General features: G+C 48.4%; 1 protein-coding gene across 1 annotated transcript; it reads right to left on the bottom strand.

Moving 5' to 3' along the window:
* Window positions 1–443: 443 nt before the first annotated feature.
* Fam3d (FAM3 metabolism regulating signaling molecule D) lies at window positions 444–21,346 on the bottom strand. The gene is made up of 12 exons (XM_042054016.1): window positions 21,207–21,346; window positions 20,200–20,278; window positions 19,358–19,516; window positions 17,330–17,382; window positions 14,591–14,715; window positions 10,203–10,223; window positions 8,084–8,201; window positions 6,497–6,555; window positions 5,286–5,336; window positions 3,742–3,826; window positions 1,837–1,963; window positions 444–867 (listed from the first exon to the last, which is right to left on the bottom strand). The coding sequence occupies exons 1-12, from the start codon at window positions 21,344–21,346 to the stop codon at window positions 778–780; spliced, it is 1,107 nt and encodes a 368-aa protein (XP_041909950.1). The 3' UTR covers window positions 444–777.
* Between the last annotated feature and the right edge of the window lie 819 nt (window positions 21,347–22,165).

Below are 22,165 nucleotides of genomic sequence, written 5' to 3'. Positions count from 1 at the left end.
GTGATTTGTGCCTAATCCAGGGTGTGGGAGGGAGCCCCCGCTGTTATTGACTGTCTTTCCCCAGACACAATGCCTGCCCTCAAATGCTTGTTTCCCAGTCTACCACGGGGAATCAAGAGCCAGGCAGATGTTAGACACCGTTCAGTGCTGTAGATACTTTCCCTGCTTTAGATCCACTCCCTCTTTTTCTCCAGCTCAGGGTTACCTCTGACTTGTCTCAAAGAGCAGGTCAAGAATGATGTCCCCTAGGCTTCCCTGCTCCTGTCCATCTTGAGGACCAAGTCTTTTGTGCCTGGGATTTTGTGAAGTCCCAGGAAACCAGGCTCCGTCCCAGCTGCCAGATGAGCTTCCCCTACCTGTCCAGACCCAGAACACATGCTAACTGAGACTAGACCAGTACAATCCCAGGGAGAACCACAGCAATTGGAGAGGTTGCAAAGTTCAAAATCAGCAAAAATAGAATTTAATCCTGCTCAAGTGTAGGCAGCCAGTCCTTCTGGAGACACCAGGGGCGGCCTTGGAAGGTCTCACTTGTGTCCATCCCAGCTGGTTCTGCAGCCCTGTGCAGCTGCTCTTCCCCAGGCTGGTCACTGTGGGGTGTGGGAAGCTGTTGTTTCCTCAGAGAAGAGAGTCACATTGTGTGTGGGATGGTCAGCGCATCTCATATGGCTTCTCCCTTTCTTCCTCCCTAGTCAGCTCCCATCAGCACAGATCCAGCAAACCTGAGCACGGCTGGCTCTTAAGTCAGTTGGGCGTGTCTTTCCGGCCGTGGCCACTCTAAAACACCTTCCGTGGCACACAGCCTTCCAGCTCTAGTAACTCCGGCCAGCCTTCATATTTGTTTGTTTCTGGGTTGTTTTTTAAGAACTGGGGAAAGAAGAGAGACGTTTCAGACAGCGGGCAACTGTCTAGGACTCATGCAATGGCATTTACACTGACCCTCAGCACTTGGAGGGCTGACCTCTCCCTCATTTTCCAGATGGGGCAAGCAGCTCAGAGAAGAACCACAACTCACTTGAGGTCCCAGAAACGGGATTGGAGCCTATTATGTCAGACAGGGGCACCAAAGATGGGGAGAGCTTGGAGAGCTCTCACCCTTCTCCCTTCAAGCCCCAAATCACAATGATAAAAGCATGGAAAGGAAGAATCCTAGGAATTATTGAGCATCTGCAGCATGCCTGGTGCTATCCCAAGCTGCCTTGTGTATTTAATCAGCACAACAGCCCTGGGAAGCACATACTGTTATGGTTCCACCCTACTGCGTGGGAAACTGAGGCACAGAGATGAATTGTCACTGCGTGTGTCTCTCCCAGTTGGGGAATTCTTCATGTGATTTCTCTATCATGTTACCAGTATGGGAGTATAGGATATCTTCGGGTCCTTGCTGTACGGCCATCTGCTTTTGATGAATCTGGACCTTTCCCAACAAGGAGGAAGAAAGAATATCTGCCTGGCTAGTGCAGTGTAGCTCTGTGTGTGCTAGAGCCCAATCTGGGGTCTGCATTCTCACTTAGAGGCCATGGATATTCTCTTTCTTCTCCTCCATTAGGCTGTCTTGAAGTAGGCCTGATTTCTAAATGTGGGTGATGGTTAATTTGATTGCCCATTAGCTGGACTGAGAAGTGGCTAGGAGGTTCCTAAAATATTCCTTTGGATATATCGGTGTGAGTGTCTCCAGGGAGGATTAATGTAAGTTGGGGGACTGACTGCTCTCTGGCCTCCGTGGGATGGTCCTCCCTTCTGCTTCTGTGTGTAGTTTCTGACCAACAGAGTAGCCTATGTGAAAGGACAGTCACCCGGGCCCTTACTCAGACAGGGAGGCAGCTAGGAACCCACCTGCTCATATGGGCTTTTATTCTTGAGGTCTTTGGCACCTAAGAAGACCCAGCTGTCCCGGAAGCCCAGCTGATTTGCGTAGGAACTCCCCAGGTTGGAGAAGAGCATCCTGATTTTGTCATTCATTCTGTAGAGGACCAGAGAGAACATTTGGGGGTGAGGCTGAAGGACACTGATGGGGGTGGGAATAGGGTGAGGCTCTCAATGGGGGAGCCCACTGTCCACCTGGACACATAGCACCTGCTTTTCGAGGCTCTCAAAGTTCACTGGATTGGGCTGGGGGCTGAGACTTTCTAAGAGAGCTTTGGGTGGGGCTGGACAGGGGTTTGGACAGTATTACCCTGTTTGCAAGCACTACACATGTTCATATGGGAAACATGGGACATCATGAAGAGTTAACTGAAAGGTGGGGCTTACCCCTCCCCCTTGTGGAAATCATAGACATTTTAGCATGGCCACAGGTTGTTTAACAATGGGATCTGTTCTAAGATTTATGCAGTTAGGTTTTCACACAGATGTGCTATTAGGTGATCCAGTGTGAGAACAACAGGGGTGTGTTTGCACAGATGTGCTCTTAGGTGATCCAGTGTGTGAACACCAGGAGTGTGTTTGCACAGATGTGCTGTTAGGGGATCCAGTGTGAGAACACCAGGAGTGTGTTTGCACAGATGTGCTGTTAGGTGCTCCAGTGTGTGAACACCAGGAGTGTGTTTGCACAGATGTGCTGTTAGGGGATCCAGTATGTGAACCCCAGGTGTGTGTTCACACAAGCCAAGCTGGCTATAGCATTCACTAAATAAATTGTGCATTTAGTCATAGCAAGCTATGTAGCGCAAGTGGATTTTTTTCCCATATGTTTGTACATGCATGTACATGTATGATTGATGTGTATGGGCAGATGTGTGTATGTGCATAGACATGTGTATGTGTGGTGGCCCAAGGCTGATGTGGAGAACAGTTCTCATCACTCTTCTGATCTATTCTTTTGAGTCAGGGTTTCTCAGTCAAACACAGAGCTCACTGATATGACTAGCTTGGCTAGCCTACTTGCTCTGACAACCCTTTGTTTTGGCTATCAGAGGCTAGAATTACAGGCTGGCTACTATCTATAGATATGTCTACCTACCACCAATGTCGGTTCTGGGTATCTGAACTCAGCCTTCCACTCTTACTCAGCAAGCTCTTTATCCAGCGAGTCACCTCACCAGTCTAATGAGCGCATGTATTCATTTCACTTACTCCGCCCTAGAGGCTGCGCGTCATGGTTTGAATAAGAATGTCTCTGGTGGACTCGTGCTTGAATGCCTGGATTATACGGATTAGGAAGTGTGGCCTTGCTGGAGAAAGTGGGTCACTGGGGATGGGCTGTGAGGTTTCAAAAGCCCATGCAAGGCTCATTCTCATTCTCTCTCCCTCCTCTCTACCTGGAGATTAGGATGCAGCTCTCAGCTACTTCTGTAGTACCCTGCCTGCCTGTCTGCTGCCACGCTCTCTGAAACTGCAAGTCAGCCCCAATCAGATGTTTTCTATTATAAAAGTTGCTTTGGTCATGGCATCTCTTCACAGCAATAGGACACTAAGATAGTGAGCATCCTATCAATATTGCAAGTCCTTAATATTTTTTCCCACCATCATTTGCATCTTCTTATATGCACATATAATGATATATAACGCCATGCTATAATTTCTGCAACCAGCAGTGCTACTGGATGGGGAGACTTTGCCATCATTGTAATGAAGGTCACAGCATACACCTGGAACATCATTTCCCAGACTTCCCTGATTCTTTCCTCAGGATAAATTAGCGGGAGGGTGGGGCTTTCAGGAGAGGGAGAAAGTGTGTGCAGGTGTAAAGTATTTGGTTTGCATCACCACATGGCCTAACAGGTGATGTTTCCCACTTACTTCGTGCCTGGGTCATCATAGGAGGCCACCAGCACCAGTGTGCTATCTGGAATTTCTTCAAGGAACTCTATCAGGGGTTTGGGTTCTGGGAGAAGAAAAGAAAAGAAAAGTACTGGTCTTTAGGAGAAATGTGGCTAGATCCTTTTCTCTTCTATCCTAATGACTCAGGGCGGTTCTGGGCCTGGCTGATGGGGAGCTCGGAAGTCAGATAGGGGCAGTGTGATGGGGGAGGGTTGGAGCTTCCTGCAGCTTTATCTGAGGGCAGGAAAATATGAGGACATCAGGGACTTCATTTGTGTGACCTGGAGTGGTGACAGTAGCATTGTAAAGTCCCCTGGGTGTGGGACTAGGATGCATAGCTCAGTTGCCTGGCACGTCTGGCAGACTGAGTTCGGCCCCCAGCACCATATAGACCTAGTGTGACTACACCTGTAGTCCCCGCACTTGGGAGGTAGAGGCAGGAGGATCAGAACTTCGTAGATCTCTACTGTCCAAGGCCTCAGGGCATCTTCTAAATGACCACAGACAGTATAGGCTGTTGCTCATACTTGGTTACACAATGAGTTTGAAGTCAGCCTGGGCTACATGAAACTCTGTTCCAAAACAGCTCTCTGTGGTCTGAGACAAGAATGGCCAATGGCCTGCTTATGGCATCACTGTGAAATTTACATGGGACATGGGACATACAATACATAGCAGAACTGGCTACATAATTTGTGCCAAGTAAAAATGCAGGGCTACTGATTCAAAAATGGTTAAGAATTTAAAGACTGTGCCTACAGAGCATCAAGCCACCAGCCAAGCTGTTCCTGGGACTCAGATGCCTGGATTCCAGCTCATGGAGAGCTGCTCTGCTTGTTGTACTAAAGCAAGGGGACAGTGATGTCCTCAGAGCCAACCATATGCAGAGATTTCAAAAAAAAAAAAACCCCCAAAACATGTCTATGTGGAGAAACAACTTCTGTGGAGAGATGGAGAAGAGGGCACCTCTCAGAGGTCCTATCTGGACCTTGGGAGGTTGTGCCCTGTACATGGGTCTACCAGAGAGCTCTGCAGCCTCCACTTCCCTCGGGTGCTCTCCCTAGCAGGGCTTGAGTAGGTGCTGGGGTCATATGCCCTCATCCTCAGCAAAACACTTGTCTGGTGCCAATGCCAACAATGACTTTTTTTTTTTAAACCAACAACTCTGCGTAGCCTCAAGAGCCCACGTGGCCCCGAGGACAAGTCAGAATTACTAGAAAGTGAGGAGAAACCAGTGCTTCAAGCACACCCCTTGGGTTATGTCCAAGATGGTGGTGTGACAGCTCTCCAATTCCCCAGGTTGGCTTCATGTTCCTTCGGTCTTGCTCCTTGACCTACTGTGGGCATTTCTTGAAACCAGATTCTAAATAAACCACCATACTTAAACTCTCTTCTAAGGATCTGTGCCTGAGTCGAACTCAGACCTCAGGAACAGCCCCCAACCTTCCCATCCTAGTGTCCACAGGTTCCCGCCTAGAGCAAGGGCTCACCCCCGCGACATCAGCGCCAGCAGAGGTGCCTACCTCCAGAGTACATGTCAAAGCTGCTCTTTTTCGTCACCTGTCCTGTGGATCCTGGGGAAAAGAGAGATACACCGCTTTCTACAACGTGAGTCACCCTGCTCGTCACTTCACTGAATCTGGCTCAGGGTAGTGTAAACCCTAAAGCCAGAATGAGAGCTGAATTTAACTAGGTCTTGTGAAGGTCATCAGGGGCACGGTGGGGGCCTGATACTGTCTGGGCTGGGCCTTATTTGAGAGGTAGAACGCACGAGCTGAATATCCAGAGCACAGCGGAACACAACCACCCAGAATCTGCATTCCGCCATGACAGCTGCTCACACATGATTCAGCATTTTGCCCTTAATTTCTGCACAAATTCAATGGGCTGTTGGCTTGAAATGGAACAAATACATCAACAAGAGAAAGTGTACTAGAAATATTTTCTGAGAAACTATACTAAGGGCATGGTTATAACTGCTTCCCACACAAGTGGGAAATCTGCAAGCCAAATTCTCCTTTTGGAGGCATTTAGTTTCCCGTGATAAACGGTCCTCAGATTTCCAGGGTCAGATTTTGTGGTTTTGGGGGCAAAAACGATGCTCTGAAGGAAAGCTGCAGCTCTCAACCTTCACCACTAGATGGTAGCATTGCAGAGTGCATGGCAGGGCTAGGGGCATGTCTCCCTGTAGCAGGGAGCAGGCTCACCTCACAAGCCCTAAGTCTCAGAGCCATCTGTAGTAACCTGGGTGCTTTGGAAGGGGTTGTGCGTCTCTGTGAGCATGCTCATTTGTGGGTTTTTCTAGAATCAGAGCAGCACTGAGTGAACAGTTTCTCAAAGGAAGCTCTGAACAGTAAGAGGTTAGGAGCCTCCATGTTGAACTAGGCTTTGCTTCTCTTGCTAATTAGTATCCACGAGGAACCTGAAGTGCCGCCTATACACATGCCGAGAGACCCTGCAGTGCAGGGAAGAGTTGATGGAGTCGGCCAGATCTGGGTTCAAGTTGTACAAAGGACATGCTCAACACATTATTTTTATTGTCACAGATGATTTTTTTTTTTATCCTGTTGGCTTTGTGAGAGGCCAGACAGGAAGTCCCAGCCTGGGTCCTTCCTTCCCTCTTCCCCACCCTGCTGCCTGGAAGGGGTGTCTCCTTTTTTCCTTGCTGTTTTTTAGCTGCAACTGACCATGGCCTGCTCTGGAGCCTTCTGTGATGACACCTGTGACCACTCACCGTTCACCAGCGCAATGTTCAGGCCTCTGCCCACGTTGTTTCTCACTGGACTCATGATACTGCAGATGAAGAAGGGAAATAAAATAGGCCAGCGTTCGCAGGAGCAGAAGGAATGTTCTGCTTCTGTGAAGGGGACCTTGAGAGGCTTACTCCCGGGGCCCAAGGTCACTAGTGCTGTGAGCTATTTGATTACGCTGTGTAAAGACGAGTCACTGTGATTGGCTTAATAAAAAGTTCAACAGTCAATAGTTAGTCAGGACTTTTGGGGCAGAGAAAATGCTGGGAAGAAGAAGGGTGGAGTCTCCAGGAGATTCCATGGACAAAGAGCAGGTAGCATAAACTTTACGGTGTAAAGGTTACCAAGCTACGTAAAATAACAGATGAAAAGAAACGGGTTAATTTAGGTTATGAGAGCTAGTTAGAAACAAGCCTAAGCTACTTCTTTGATGAGAAGTCTCTGTGCTGTGATTTGGGAATTGGCTGGTGGGACAGAGCACAACGCTCTGCACACTAGGAAACACATGTAGTGGCTTGGGCTGTAGGATTTATTCTGGAAGCCTGTGGTGTGGGCTGTGTTCTTTGTGGTGAAGCCCTTTGGTCCATGACACATTTGGGTCAGTCTGCACAAAAAAGAGGCTAAGCCCCTAACTGGGACTTTGAGATGCTACGGTAGGGTGTTTCCCCACCCCAGGCTGTGAAGAAGCAGAAACTGGAGAAGTTTATCCGTCCGAGAATGGCTGGTTCCCCTGTGGAGCCCAGCGGGGTTCCCACCAGCTCAGGGCCTGTTCTCTCCCTCCTCAGGATGGCAGTACTTTTCCACTCCCAAGGCAAGGAGGAGACCCAGGCTGGGGACGCTCTGCTCTGGTCCTCATGAGGTGCTAGGGTGGCGTTAATTTGTCAGAATGTGTGGCGGCCTCCCTCATCCACAGAGAAGTCCCCTTTTCGGTGGAAGAAAACGCAGCCAGCAGGAGAAAATAAAGCCAAGGATGACATGAGAGCAAGCCTGATGTACAGTCTGAGCTGCTGGATCCCGCTCATCCTGAAGCTCACAACTCTGGCATCAATTACACAGACCAGTATTGATTGTGTGTAGATTCAGCATCGTGTTGGAAAGATCCGTTTTTTTTTTTTTTTCTCCAAGGCAGGATAAACTTAACTGTTGAGGTTGGGAATGGGTACATAGATGTCCTCCACAGGGCATCCGTTACCCCAGAAGCCCAGCAACTTGTCTGTTGGACAGACATGCCTTCCGCTTGGTAGTTGTCCCTGTCTGAGCCTCTTTTTTTCCCCCAGCAGGGACAACAACAGCTCAACCCCTTGTGCCGGGAAGGGATGGGGGCAGCTTAGCAAGGGTTGGCTGTGCTGGGAGCTCTTTGGTTGATGGTTATTTGTTCACACACCTCGAGTCAAAGGTAACCTGGGAAAGGCATGGGTGGTTCTGTACAGGCCTGCTCTGATGCCTGACTTTTCAAATTGATTAGAGAGAAAGAGAGAGAGAGAGAGAGAGAGAGAGAGAGAGAGAGACAGAGACAGAGACAGAGAGACAGAGAGAGAAGCAAAGAAGCATAGCCACCCCTGGGTACTCACATTTCATTTTCAAAGCACATGGAGGGGCCCACGACGTTGGCAGCCCCACTGCTGAGTTTAAATGCGAAGAAGTTGTCTAGGCAGGGCTTGCTGAGCCCACACTTGGTGTTCGGGACCCCTAGGAAGGTAACACAGAATTCTCACATCTGGGGAGGAGACTGGGCCTTGGGGTTTTGTTCTTTTCTGGACACTGTAGGGCCTCCACCAACAGCATCAAAATATACAGGACTCTGGCTGAGGTTCTGGCCACCCCAAGATTAATCTGAGGGCCTCCTAAGCGAGGTTGCTTCTGCAGAGATTTTGAGGGCCTGGCACGTGCCTTTCTGGATCATCCCAGCAGGTTCTGTGCCTGGGCTTTGGCCCTTCTTCCGCAGGCTGAACATGGAGCCTCTTGGTTTGGAAGGGTGATCAAGACAGAAAGACAGCAAGCTGTGGGTCTCCCTGGCCCTCACTGGCGGGTAAGAGCCTAGGCCCCCGGGACTGCAGCTGGAGTTCTCAGGGCTTGTTTGCTCAACTGTAGCTAAGTCCAACAAGTTCCATGTCAATAGTACAGCTTAGGCAGGCTTTTCTGGGAATGATTTCCTGTCCATCAGCCTCCACTGCCAGGCTGCTGCATGAAGACACATGATGCCCTTGGGGAGAACTCAGGGGAGCCAAGATCTGCTTTCTGGGCTGTGACGGAAGGGGCTGTTTCAATAACTGTTCTGAACCCTGGTGCCATTGCTCTGGGCCTGAAGTTGGTGTAATGACATGAGCACTGTATGTGTGTGCGTGCACATGAGTGTGCACATGCATGTGCATTTGGGGGTGATATGAACTTTTCTTCCTCCAATCTGCTTTGTGGTTTTGCTAGGAGCTTCTCCAATTATCTTTCCTGATTTATCAAGTCAGGAAGTTGGTTCCAATCTGAGCTGACTAGCAAGCGCTCTCTCTCTCTCTCTCTCTCTCTCTTTCTCTCTCTCTCTCCCAAAGATTTATTTGTTTATTATGTATACATGTTCTACAGTGGCCTACATGCCAGAAGAGGGCACCAGATCTCACTATAGATGGTTGTGAGCCACCATGTGGTTGCTGGGAATTGAACTCAGGACCTCTGGAAGAGCAGCCAGTTCTCTTAACCTCTGAGCCATCTTTCTAGCCTCCAACAGGCTTTCTCTTAAATGACAATTTGAACTTACTGTGAAAGGCTTAAGAATAAAACTCTTGAGGCTAGCTATGGGCTTGGCGAATGAAGATGTGGGGATTGACTAGCGATGTCTGCCATGGGATCAGAAAAGGTAGAATGTAGCATACATGTGTGAGTTTTCTATTTATCCCAGAAGATGATATCTTCAAGATGTCATAACTCTTTGAGTCTGGTTTAGAATTGGACTGAGGAGGCTTCAGAGGGATAAGGTCAAGGGTAAAATGGTTTATGTTCATTCTGTAGTTGGCTCTCTGCAATGCTGTGTGCATTGGCTTCCTGTATCATCTTAGTCAATAAAATCCTAACCCTGAAGTGCAGCTCTCTTTGGAGTTACCATGTTGAGTTAGGAGGTTTTGCAGGGAGGTCTTATGTAAAAAAGCAGTTGGGAAGATGGTTCTGGGCTAGCAGGATGAGGGTGTTTGACTCCATTACTTACCATTACAACTTTTTGGCCTTAGCCAGGAAATTTCACTTCTCTGAGCCTGTTTTTCTACCTAATGGAACCTACATGGGAATATGTTAGCTTTAGATGAGATGCCCATGAGGACAGAATGCATCATCTGGCTCAATCTTAGTTAGCATCAGTAGCAGCCATGCTCCCCCTTCTACCTTCTTTGTTCCTTGGGAACCCGGATCCTTGCTGAAGACATCCTTCAATTTTGGCTCACAATGAGGTTCTAGAGAGGAAGCTGGGTGTCCTGTAGAGTGTCCTGTGGTCTAGACAACCCAGAAGGAATTGTAGAAGGGAAAGAGCTAAGCCATGTTCCTGCAGGTCTGAGTTCTGAGAGAGGCCACTGCCACAGAGGAGTGGGTTAGGAAGACAGACTCTGGACACCCACATTTCTCTGGGGCCTGCAGCACTGGAAATAGAGGCCTTGGGACATTCTGCCTGAGCACTGATGGGGGTACTTACAGGGCTGGGTAGATACTCACGAATCTCCTTGGGGGGCACACCTGCTTGAGAGAAAGAATCTGGTTAGTGAAAAGGTACTTGGGCCTCTTGCAGGAAGGGGAGGGGGCTGATGGTTGGGTAGAGGGAACAGGAGACTTTGGTGTGGTTCTGCTAATATGAATTAGCCCTCCTGTTACATCCAGGAGCTTCCTCTAACTTGCTGCTGCCACCCTTTCATAAATGGACACACACTTGCATATTCACTCATACATATATGAAAGGCACATACATGCACATAAATGCATATTCAACACACACATGCAAAAATATACATGTGCACAGACTTGTTTCTTGTTTCAAATCAAGCTCTGAGAACCTTGGAGATGCTTAAATATCACACCCACCAAACCCCATGTGTTTGATGGCTACGATACTTAAGCATCATGTGGCTCAGTTTACTTGACAGCACACAGAAGGCATCACAGCCGTGCTCACTGGGCTCTGGAGAGCATCCAGTGAGACCCTGGGGACTCAGCGAAGGAGAGACTTGTGCTGCTGCTGGTGCTGTGGTCCCTGGGTCATCTCTTTCTTGAGTGCCCATCTGTGCTAGGCTAGAGGGGTCCTGGTCACTGCCTGACACTTTGTCTCATTCCATCCTAGCTGTTTCTGGGTTTCTAGGTCAGGTGTCCACCATCCTGCTGTGTGCCCTGGAGGACAGGTTCCTTCAGAGGACACAAACATATCTGGGAAGGAGTGTGCCTTCTCTGGGCCCTATCACAGCAAATGACCAAGGTTGAGCCAACCACAATACCATCGTCCTCTGGAGACAGAGCTCTTCTCTGAGTTAATATATTCCCATGGTCCTGGTGTGTGTGTGTGTGTGTGTTTGTGAAGAAGTGCCCTTTTCACTTATAATGTGGGCATCTGGACAGCTGGTAGCTATCATATGTCTTAGAGAGAAGCTGACCATGGGTGTAGCTTCCACCTTGTTGAAGAAAAGCAGCACCTAGGGGACTGGGATGTGGCCTAGCATGCACAAAGCCCTAGGTTCAACTTCTAGCATCCCATAAGCCAGGCCCAGTGGTGCCCATTATCACTCAGGAGGCAGAGGCAGGTGGATCAGGGGGTCACTGTTATTCTCTGTTTGAGGCCAGTCTGGGTTAAATGGAACTGGTCTGAGAACAAAACAAAGCAAAACAGCAGTTACAACATCCAGTAAGATGGGCCTTTGGGGCTTTGTGGTACCCCTGGAACCAGCCATCCCTTAAGAGACACTGTTACACTGAAACTAGTTAGAGTTGATTCTGTATCTCCTGCCTAGTTTTCCAGGTAAGCTGGGAGTTTTTTTAACCTCTTCATCCCTGTGCTGTGGGCCTTGGTGGTCTGGCAAAGCTCATGATCTTCTCAGAGTAAGTCCGTCCTCACTCACTTGAGATAATTAGTACTTTCTTCTTGAGCAGGGTGCACACCGAGTGCATAAAATAAACCAGATTGGATTATGCAGGAAACCAATTATTATCTTTCTGTATAATAATGATAAGCATAAATGTGTACTGTTATAGATAGGCTTTAGTATCAGCACAGGAAATAAAATAGGGGTGTATCACCTAGGGCAGGTGCCTGTGAAGTGAGGGGAAGTTGGCCCATAGTCTGGGCAGCTGCTGGGTTTCTGTCTGTCTTTCCTACTGGGCACACACCTGCTTTTCTGCAGACTCTGGGTTAGGGGAATACATTGTTGTTTTTTGGGAGCATTGTAACTAAGTCTGTTTCTCTGGCTTAGGCCATAAGCAGGAGCCACCTGTTCTTTATTTTGGGGTCCCCGTGACCTCACACAGATCTTAAGCTCTGATGCTTGTGGGCTGGAGTTATTGGTTTCTCAACTCCCAGTAACTGAGCTTTGAGAGATAAATAGTTGTGGAGGTTCAAAGATGTGAGCATAGTCCACCTTGTCTGAAGGCCAGAGAGTCTGAGTTGATGTAGCTCGCTCAAAGTTGTTGACAAGTGTGGTTTGTAGGTGTGTCTTCTATCTATCTGTTGATTTCATTTGTTAATAAAGAAACTGCCTTGGCCAGCCCTTAGGTGGGTGGAGTAGACAGAACAGGAAGAAGGAAGTGAGGTAGATGGCTCAGACAGTTGCCCCACCTCTCCTCTCTGGGTCAGACCGCCATGCCTCTCCTCAGGGATGCGATGAAGCCAGCTGCCAGGTCAGACATGCTGAATCTTTCCGGGTAAGACACCATTCATGGTGTTACACAGATTATTAGATATGGGTTAGTCAAGATGTGAGTAAGAGGCTGAAACTAAGGGCCAGGCTGTGTTTAAAAGAATACAGTTTCTGTGTAATTATTTCGGGTGTAAAGCTAACCATGCAGGAGTCGGGCGGGATGAAAAGCATGCCTGCCCGCAGCTCCTCACTACAGTGGCTATACACCCTGACCTAGGGCGTGATTGCTTGATGTTTTGGACTTTGGAATGGCCCGTAGAGGTAGATCCACTCTACCCTGAGCAAAGGTCAAAGAATCCAAGCATACTTCTGCTCCTTCTTTTGAAATAGGCGGTTTGACCTAGGTATAATTGGCCTAGGGTGTTTTCACTGCCCCAAGCATCAAATACTTTTCTCAAGAATTAGTGACGTGATGTCTCAAGTATTGGGACTAGTAACTGTTCTGGTTGTCCTTTGCATCACATTAAAGCAGTGTTTTGCCTTCTTCCCCCTAATGTATTGGGGTATAAAAATGTATGGAAAATTAAACACAGGTGATCTCAGTACGCAGAAAGCCCTGAGGGTCCTCCCCATACTATCCTAAGTCTCTGTGTTTCTTATCTCTGTTCTTTCTACCTAACTTTCCTAATCCTCATGCCCATACCCTGGAATATACGAACCAGCCATGGCTAGGATCGTGGCTGAAGTCACCCTAAAAAGGGGGCTCACAACAAATAGTTATTGGACGAAAGTCTCTACAAGAGTTGCCTGCTGTGTTCCAACTGTAGCTCTGACCTGGACAAGACACCTTGACCCTCCTGCAAATGGCCTGGTTCACATCTCCTTGAGGTCAGCAGGCAGCAGAAGCCAAGTTTTGTCAATAGCAGTGTCCCTGGATCAGGGACATGGCAGTCACCAAGTGTCTATATAAGTGAAGTTCCAATGCAGGCTCTATTTCTATGCTGCAAGAGGCAGATGGCAGAAGGGCTATCAAGCCCTCCACTGTGGAGTTCTGATAAAGATGGTTTCTCACTGTCATGGGAAGTTGGGGGCCATTTTGGTTCTTGTAGATCATGTTGAACTCTGTCAATGGTAGTGGTTCTCAGTCTCTCAGGAAGATAAATCTAAGGACTCACACTCTTTCCTTTCTGTCTTGAAAGAATTTGAATATATACACCCAGGCTCCATCCCTGTCCTGACATCTCTAAGGGAGAACTTGAGTTAGTTTAAAAAGTCTCCTTGGCTTTCTATTTTCTCAGAACACACATGAAACCATGCCGCCAATCATGCTTGAGTCTGTTACACAACCACACCAAGAACCACTCCCTGAGGGTATGTGTGCATCTTCAATGAGACTGAATAGGTAAAACAGCAAGAACTTCCCATCTACTTGTTTATCCAATCATTCATTCACCTACCCACTCATTGATCCTTACCGATCTACCCACTAACTTATCCATCTGCTGGCCTTCTATCTAATCATCAATTCTTCTATCCATTTACTTACTTGCTGATCCACCCACCTACCCACCTGTCATCCTATTCATTTGTTTGTCCACTAACCTATCCATTTACCTACAAATCCACCCCTATCATTCTATCTACCCATTCATCTGTCCATCTAGCCACCATAATGCAGCCATCCATTCATCCATTCATTAATTTATCTATCCATTTATTCACCCACCTACAAATCTACCCACCCATCCATCCATCCATCTATTTTTCTTTCACACATCAAATACTTATTGGACACAGAAAAGTTATATTCTAAGAGGCGGAGTCAGGCAATAACTAGGGAAACATATAACATGAGGATGGTGTTTGGAAGAAATAGGCTGATATGGAAGAAGCTCAACGAGGAGGACAGGCTACAGCTGAAGCTGGGGAGGTCTGGAAAGGCCTTTGAGCAGGGAGCTGAAGGTGAGAAGGAGCCGGCATGCATGTCCTGTACAGAGAGGGTTTGCAGCAGGTAGGAGCAGCCACTTGCAACTCAGGCAGTATTATTTCTTATTCACTTCCTTCTTTCCTTCCTCTCTCCTTCCTTAGACCAGGACCTTGGAACTCTTCTGTGTTTCTCATGGCTTCAGCCTTCCTTTCAGTCCAGGATTCTTACACTGTGCTCCACAATGCCAGTGCACAGCTCACCACATCTAGCTGACCCCAGAAGAGAGGTCCTCATCGCCCCATCCCTGGTCTGCATCATGGGCCATGAGCTTCACTTACCCAGCCAGCGTGGCAGACGGATGGTTTTCCTGTTGAAGCTGACGTAGCTGCGGAGAAAGACCCACATGGCAACCATGGTGAAGACGAAGGCCACAACGCGAATCAGACCTGCAAGTAGGAAGAGTCTGTCAGGTCATGTGCCACACCCCAACAGGGGGCTTGCAGGGCAAAGCCATGTAGAAAGTCCGTGTGTGAGTTCTTGCCAAATTCTAGCAACACCACCACTGTGGGAAACCCTCCGTTGTAGGCCACGTCCACACATTGAGACTATGTGCCAAGACCACATAAGAGTCCCTGCTGGGATCAGACAGTGAGATCATGATTAGATTTTGTGAACACTTCTCAAATAGCCATTGTGAATGAGTTGAAAGTGCTTTTTCCTTGGGCTCCAGTTAGCTTCCTAGAGAGAGCCTACAGAGATGTGTCCTGGGGTCTGTATGTGTGCAGGAGTTCACCCTCTCTGAGCTAAAGTCAGTCAGTCCCAAACAGTAGATATGGCTATGCCCTTACTGCTGAGGTCCCTGGCCTCCATAGTCCCAGTTGTAACCCCTCCTCATTTAATCTCTCAATCATCCTTTTCTTTCCAGGTACCCTCATCATACTACTTGGCTGTTACTTGACTCTATTTCCTGGAATGTGACTTTCTTGTAGGCAAGGGTTTTACTTTGTATATGGAGCGTGTACTAATAAGCACGTGGTAAGTGAAAGGGAAACAGGTGAATGGAGGGAACGGCAGGTGGGTGGATAGATGGTTAGAGAATCAAAGAGCAGAAGACTGGATGAATGGGCAATGGATGGATGGGCAGATATGTGGTGGCATTTCATTTGTAGTTAAATAAATAAAGCTGGCCTGAGGATCACAACAGTAAGACAGCCACACTGGCCAGTCTTACAGACCAGGCAGTGGTGACACACACCTTTAGTCCCAGGAGCCACACTAGCTTGCCTAGAAACCAGTTGGTAGTGGTGCACACCCTTTATCCCAGAGAGGATTATAAAACGGGAGGAGACAGCTCTCACACATAGTCTCATTCTGAGATGCCTGGAGGCAGGATCGCCATTTCAGACTGAGGTAGAGGTAAGAGCCAGTGGTTGACTGTTTTGCCTTTCTGATCTTCAGGTTGAACCCCAATATCTGTCTCCGAGTCTTTATTAATCATGCTTCACAGATGGATGGCCTGGTTTGTTGGTATTTTAGTCATAGTAGTAGGTAGTATTCTGGTGGCTTGGGGAGCTGGGGATATCGTCCATACTTTTGGTCAGCTCAAAGCCACCAAAAATAACCACAAAGTGGACTTGTTCAGCAGTTTCAGAACAGGCATAGCTCCCCAGTCTCCCCTACCTCACAGCCAGAGCGATTCTGGCTCCTGTCACTGGGAAGTAGTCTCACACCCGGGAGAGGCACCAGGAGCCCATTTACTCCCTTGCCTTGCAAGGCACACAAATGTCATCACACAATTTCATTTAGTTTGGGGACTACCCCTTGTCTTCTGGTGCAGACGGCTTGCAAAGCAGAATTCCCCGCAGGGACCAGCCCATGTTAGTCAGCACCCACTCTGTGCCAGGCACTATAATGACCACTTGAACATAGATGATCTCAATTCATCCACCCATCACAGATGAGGAAACTGAGGCCAGAAGAGGCAGGTGCTTTCCCATGACTGCTTTTGGAACTTATGCAAGTCAGCTGACTCTAAATCAGGGGCCATGCTTTCTTATAGTTACCTGGGAGTAGAAGTGGGGTGTGTGTATTGCACATGCTCCCATTTCAACGTCTGTACAAAGGGGCCCCTCTGAGGGCATGCCTGAAGACCTCTGCTTTACTGTGCTGCCTGCGGTGTGAGGACCCTGAAACAGCCCTCTTTGAGGTTGGAATGTGGTCCCTGACTTCTGGCCAGAGCTAGGTGTTTCTAAGTTGGGATTCCAGGCAGATGGGGCCTCTGGGAAGCAGCTGTCCAGCTTCCCCAGCCTGTAGGTATGTCCAAACTATGACCAATGGGACACAGGCAGCTTAGGAGAGCTAGGACTGTGACTCAACACAGAACTATAAACATTAATTTAATGTATTTATTTATTTTAATTGAATGAAGAGATGACTCAGTGGGTAAAGTACCAGCATGAGAACCTAAGCACAGATCCCCAGGATACACGTCAGAGCTGGTGCTGAGGTGTGGATCTGTATACCCAGCAATTACCGGAGGAGGGAAGTAGGGACAGGCAGATCCCAGGGGCTCTGCATCTGGGGAACTCAAGTTCAATGAGAAACATAGTAGATGTGAGGAGAAAACATCCGATATCGACTTCTGACCTCTATGCACACCTGTGCACACACACAGCATCTATCCATCTATGTATCTATGTATGTATCTATCTATATCTGTTATCCATCTACCTATCAATCATCTGTCTGTCTATCTATATAACATCTATCTATCTATCTATCTATCTATCTATCTATCTATCTATCATCTATCTATTTATGTAACTTGCATAGTTAAAGTGTGGACTTTGTAGATGACAATGTTATATCACAGTGTTCAAAGGTTGGACACACCCATAGGGATGGAATTGTGCCTCCCATTCTCCCAGGTTCTCCTGCATACCGTCCTCCTGGAGTTCTTGCTGGGACCTTTGACAAGAGACACTGAATCACCCCCGAGGCTGCGCTGGGTGAACACTGATGGTAGAAAAGTGAATTTTAGAGCTCCCGCCCCAAGAAGCTGCAGAACCCTGTCCTACCTGTCACTCTCATCCTGCCAAGAACGGCTTGGAGTCAGCGGAGTCAGCGTTTCCTGTGGAGAGAAGAAAGTCCAATTACACACTGGCCTCTGGGGTCTGAAAATCAGGAAGAGTGCCGAAAGTGAGTATGGCATCTAGAACCCTTTGGCTCAGGGTCCTTCTTGTCTGTCCTGTGAGAAGGGGAGCAGCTTTAGTCTTTTTCCTACCTCATGTCTCCTAAACTCAGGCTCCCAGTGTATGCAGAGATTAAATAGTAGAGAAAGGTACATCTTGGGAGACTTGATTTACCTTCATTCATTCGGCCCCATTCCTGCCTTCCTCCCTTTCTCCATCTCTTCCCCACCCACCTAGAGCTGTTAAGCCAGGAAAAACATCAGGGAACAGAGGCCTACAAGTGACTTTGGTTGATGTATGGAGGCCTGAGGAGCCAGACCTGGCAGCCTGCAGGCAAGCCAGGTACTGTGTGAAAAAGAATCTTTTCAGGGATAAGTAAGGACAGCTTGCCTAGTTAAGCCCAAGGTCACTGAGCTGGGGAAGTGAGAGGAGGGATGTAGATAGGAGTCGGCAGCTATAGGGTCCCCTGTGCTCCCCTGAGGGTCCCACTTCTAGTACTTTTTATTTCAGAAGAAAGCTTAAACCAGAGTTTTCTTCTTTTTTGAGTCCTGGGCAGAGTCTGGGTCATCCTTCCCACACCTTCTGTGTTACTCTCAGACACTGGGCAGTTGCCAGTTAATGTGGCAGCTTTGAAAGCTTCCTGGAGGCCAGTGGTAATTAGGAGAGGGGAGGCCTGGGGGTGGTGGTGAGTTGGAGTCTGAGCCAAGTGGTCTTTTCGTTCTGTTGTGATTTCATTCCCCTCCTCCTCTTCCCCCTAGAATTTTATTTCTCCCAAGAATCTATCTTAACAGACATTATCTCAACTGTCTCCAGGGTCTAACTGCCCTGGGCACTTTCTGGTAGGACTGGAGATGGGACTAGGCCCTGTAGGGCTCTAACACCCTTCTGCATCAGGCCAAGCATCTCTGGCCTGCCTGCTGGTTGTCTGTATGGGAAGTACTCACATTTAAACAATGGTAACAGCTACAGAAATCTCCACTGGGAAGATCTACTGCTCTGACCTCCCCCAGGGCCTTCTGAGGAGAGTCTGAGCTGTTGTTACCTTGCTGTGTCTCCCCCTTTTCCCTTCAAAAAAATTTATGGAAACCCTTTAACTTCTCTGAGATTCAAATGACAACTTTGTTTTCAGATAATTTATCTCTATCTATCTATCTATCTATCTATCTATCTATCTATCTATCTATCTATATCAAGGAATATGACTTGTAGCCCTGGGACCTCCACCTGAGAAATGAAGGACATTCTAAGCTCTGCGCCATCGAAGTGTTGGGCAGGCTGGGTAGAAGGGCAGGCCTGGCATAGGACAGGCATGGTTAGGAGAAAGTGTGCAAAGAAACAGAGCTGACCCAATCAGGGGCAGGGGTGGAGGGGACTGAGAAAGAAAAAACTAAAAAGAATGAATAGACAGAAGCAGGGATGGAAGGTGATGAGGATGTGAGGGAGGCAGAGGGCAGAGGAAGGAGTCTTGGTGCATACTCAGAGATACAGAAGAACCCTGCAGTGTTTAGAGAGGAAGAGAGAGCCAGAGCACAAGGAAGACTGGCTGGGTACCAAAGTTTGGCAGGACCTGGCTTCAGGGTTGGGGTGGGGAGTGGCAGGGCAGTCCTGCCTTGGCTATGGGCTCTCCAGCCTGAAGTACCTCTCGCTTGAGTCCTGAGGAGCTCCCTGACCTCCAGAGTCCCCCAATGTGCTCATAGTGGGGCCAGAGTGTAGGACTGGTCTGCTAGTGGCAGGGGGCGAGGGAAAAAAACGACACCAGGAACGGGCAGCATTTTCTCCTAGTCACAACTGGACGTTCAGGTGGCAGAGCTGCAGGGAAAAGGTGATCTTGTTCTAGATGCAGCCAGGCCTCGTGGCCTAGGGGGAAGAGGAGGAGGGGAATGACCACCCCCAGGCCTCCCCTCTCCTAATTACCACTGGCTTCCAGGAAGCTTTCAAAGCTGCCACATTAACTGGCAACTGCCCAGTGTCTGCAGGCTCAAGCTCACCCAGCAGGTAGGACAGGTATGGGGAAAGGCATAAAAGAAGGGTTGTGAGGAGGGCCTGAGTTGCTGTGAGCTGTCCCTTCCCTCCCTGACCAGAGAGCCACCAGCACCTCCCTGTCCTTGGCCTCTCCCTCTGTCCTGCCCTTCCCTACACTCCCTGTAGTTTTCCAACTCCAGATCAATTTAGGAGCCGCAAACATTTCGTTCTGCCCAGCGAGCCTTGTGTCCTGCTGGCCCAGCGCTACATGACCATGGAGGAGTGCTCAGTATATATTCAGAGATGGGACTGCATTGAGTCCCACACAGTCCTGGTAGGGGAGGGGGGATAAAGCTACCACATGGAGAAGGCAATGGAAGTTCATAGAGATCAAGGGATTTCTAAGGCCATACAGCAGACTGTGGGCTTTGTTCCTGAAGCATTTTTCTGAGCATCAGGGGGAAGCCAGGTTGGGCACTGGGCACAGGGGATTGGCTGTGACAAGTCATTCTTGAAAGCACCCCTGAATTTTTCCCTTGCTAGTCTTTTGTCTGAACGCTGTTACTAAGAGGCTGTGCCTGGAACCATCTTATTCAACTTGCAGGCCTCATGGCAAAAAACTACTTCCTCTGGGAAATCTTCTGTGACCCTGGAAGCTAAGGTTAAACACGTACAGGTAGTCCTGGACAGAGGTACGTTCATCACGTTACCCTGTCACATGGGGCCGCTTCAGGTCCTTTGTGATTCTTTTGCAGTTAGCAAGGGACTCAGACAAGACCAATCCGATCCTTTACTGAGGGGTATATGGAGGCCAGGGGAGAGGTGCTAAGAGATGCTTCTGTCAGTCTGGGCTGGCGAGGCCAGTGTGAAGGCCTGGTCATAAAAGAGTTAAACAGCAAAAACCTGGTGATGCAGAGAAAGAGGCTGGACCTGGGGGTCTGGCAGGCATGGCCTTGCTGCTTGTGCACTGGGGCTCATGTTGGGTACAGCTCTCGGAGCTTTGAAAAGGAGGCGATGCTCTCTACCTGTCGTGGAAGTGGTTAGGCAGCAGGTCACCCTGTCTAGCAGGGCTGTGCTGGCCTGACAGCGTCATGCCATCTTGCTTACAGGGCTCACTGCTTCAGCTCTGTTTATATTCCTCCTTGGCGCCATTCCCATAGGGATGTTTATTCTTTCTGTGGAATCAAGGTGTAGCCACAGCTTCTCTGCCTGCTGCCTGTGACATTTCCTTGCCTTTTATCTCATTTTTTTAATTTGTTTTCTTTCTTCTTTCTTTTCTTTGTCTTCTCTTCTTCTTCCTCCTCCTCCTCCTCTTTTTTTTTTGAATTTTTATTTTTTACAGTGTTAGGCATTAAACCTAGGGCACTGAGCATGCCAAACATATGCTTTAACACTGAACTCTACTCTAAACCCCCAATCTCCATTGCCACATTTCTTTCTTTTTTTTTTTTTTTTTTTTTTTGGGTTTTTCGAGACAGGGTTTCTCTGTGGCTTTGGAGCCTGTCCTGGACCTAGCTCTTGTAGACCAGGCTGGTCTCGAACTCACAGAGATCCGCCTGCCTCTGCCTCCCGAGTGCTGGGATTAAAGGCGTGCGCCACCACCGCCCGGCATTGCTACATTTTTTAAAGGCCCTGCAGGATCCAGGATGTCAGTTTCTTCCTGTTTCCAGTGACTTTCAACCACAGCCGGCCTAGAGTCAAGGTGGAAAGAGGAAGGAGAGATTCTCTCTAGGCTGAGGATAGACTACCAAGGAGTGGTCAGAGTATCTCATCAGCATTGCTAGAGAAGTGAGAACTTCACCTGTTAAATTCTGACTCTTGGACCTCTCCTGCCATCACAAGGACCCCTCCATCTAAGTGCTTGAACTGCTTCCTGGTTGGCCCTGAGCTTTGGTCCAGCTCCCAGGCTGCCTGTAGCTCCTCCGGACAGCCTTTCTTCATGTCCGAGTACTGGCACCGGGCATATGGAAGGTGTGCTGAGAGGAAGGGAAGGCTTCCTGCAAACTGGCCTTCTCCCTGCACCAAAACAGCTTCTTCCTTTTTTTAATCTTGCATCATTTCCCCCTCAAGCTAGACCACCCAGAGGACACCCCTGGACTTTAGAACCCACCGACATCTGCAAATCTAAGCCCTGGTTATTTCCACATCATTCTCGGACATTTCACAGACTGAGCGAGTCACAGAAGGCTGCAGATCATGGTCCTCCTAGGAGCTTCTACCTGTCCCCCCATCTCTGGGATTCATTGCTAGGGACAAACACTTTGTGGAAGTCCTGCCAGGGCAATGATAGGGTCTGGGTGACACAGCTCGGGGGAAGAAGATGAGACCAAGGTAGGGACCTGATAGAGAGTGAAAACTAAGACCCTTAAGGGACCATGGGACACATGCTGACATTGCTGTGGGAGGCCCTGCCCAGGCCCACTTGTTCCTGTCCCTCACTTTCTCATCATCCCTATCCACCCTGAATCACTAATCTGTGCGAGGTCACCATTCGTTCCTGGATAGCTCTCCCAATGCCCTGATATTTACAGCGATTATTGATGATGTCACCAATATGGACGGAGCTGTGTAGTGAATAAATCCATAAACAATAAGACGCTGGTGGGAACAATTTGTTCCAGAGACATTTATTGAAGAAAGAAATAGATGATTATTTCCATAATATCCTTTCCTCACTATTATCTTTTAGAGAAATTTTTTTTAAAAAAAAAGTGTAGGTACTGCTTGGTTTTTGTCAACTTGACACAGGCCTAGACATGT

Source organism: Arvicola amphibius, chromosome 12, assembly GCF_903992535.2.
Source record: "Arvicola amphibius chromosome 12, mArvAmp1.2, whole genome shotgun sequence".
Classification (NCBI taxonomy): Eukaryota; Metazoa; Chordata; class Mammalia; order Rodentia; family Cricetidae; genus Arvicola; species Arvicola amphibius.
Note: the sequence above shows the minus strand (reverse complement) of the source record. Positions and strands in the feature narration are given on the sequence as shown.

What these genes read in the sequence shown, in the direction of transcription:
- Fam3d (XM_042054016.1), bottom strand. Translation starts at nt 21,346, where the DNA reads ATGAAGAAAGGCTGTCCGGAGGAGCTACAGGCAGCCTGGGAGCTGGAC. An exon ending in CAAGAGTCAGAATTTAACAG is followed by an intron (nt 20,279 to 21,206) that starts GTGAAGTTCTCA and finishes TTTTATGACCAG; the next exon opens with GCCTTCACACTGGCCTCGCC. An exon ending in AAGCTTCCTGGAAGCCAGTG is followed by an intron (nt 17,383 to 19,357) that starts GTAATTAGGAGA and finishes TTCTCTCCACAG; the next exon opens with GAAACGCTGACTCCGCTGAC.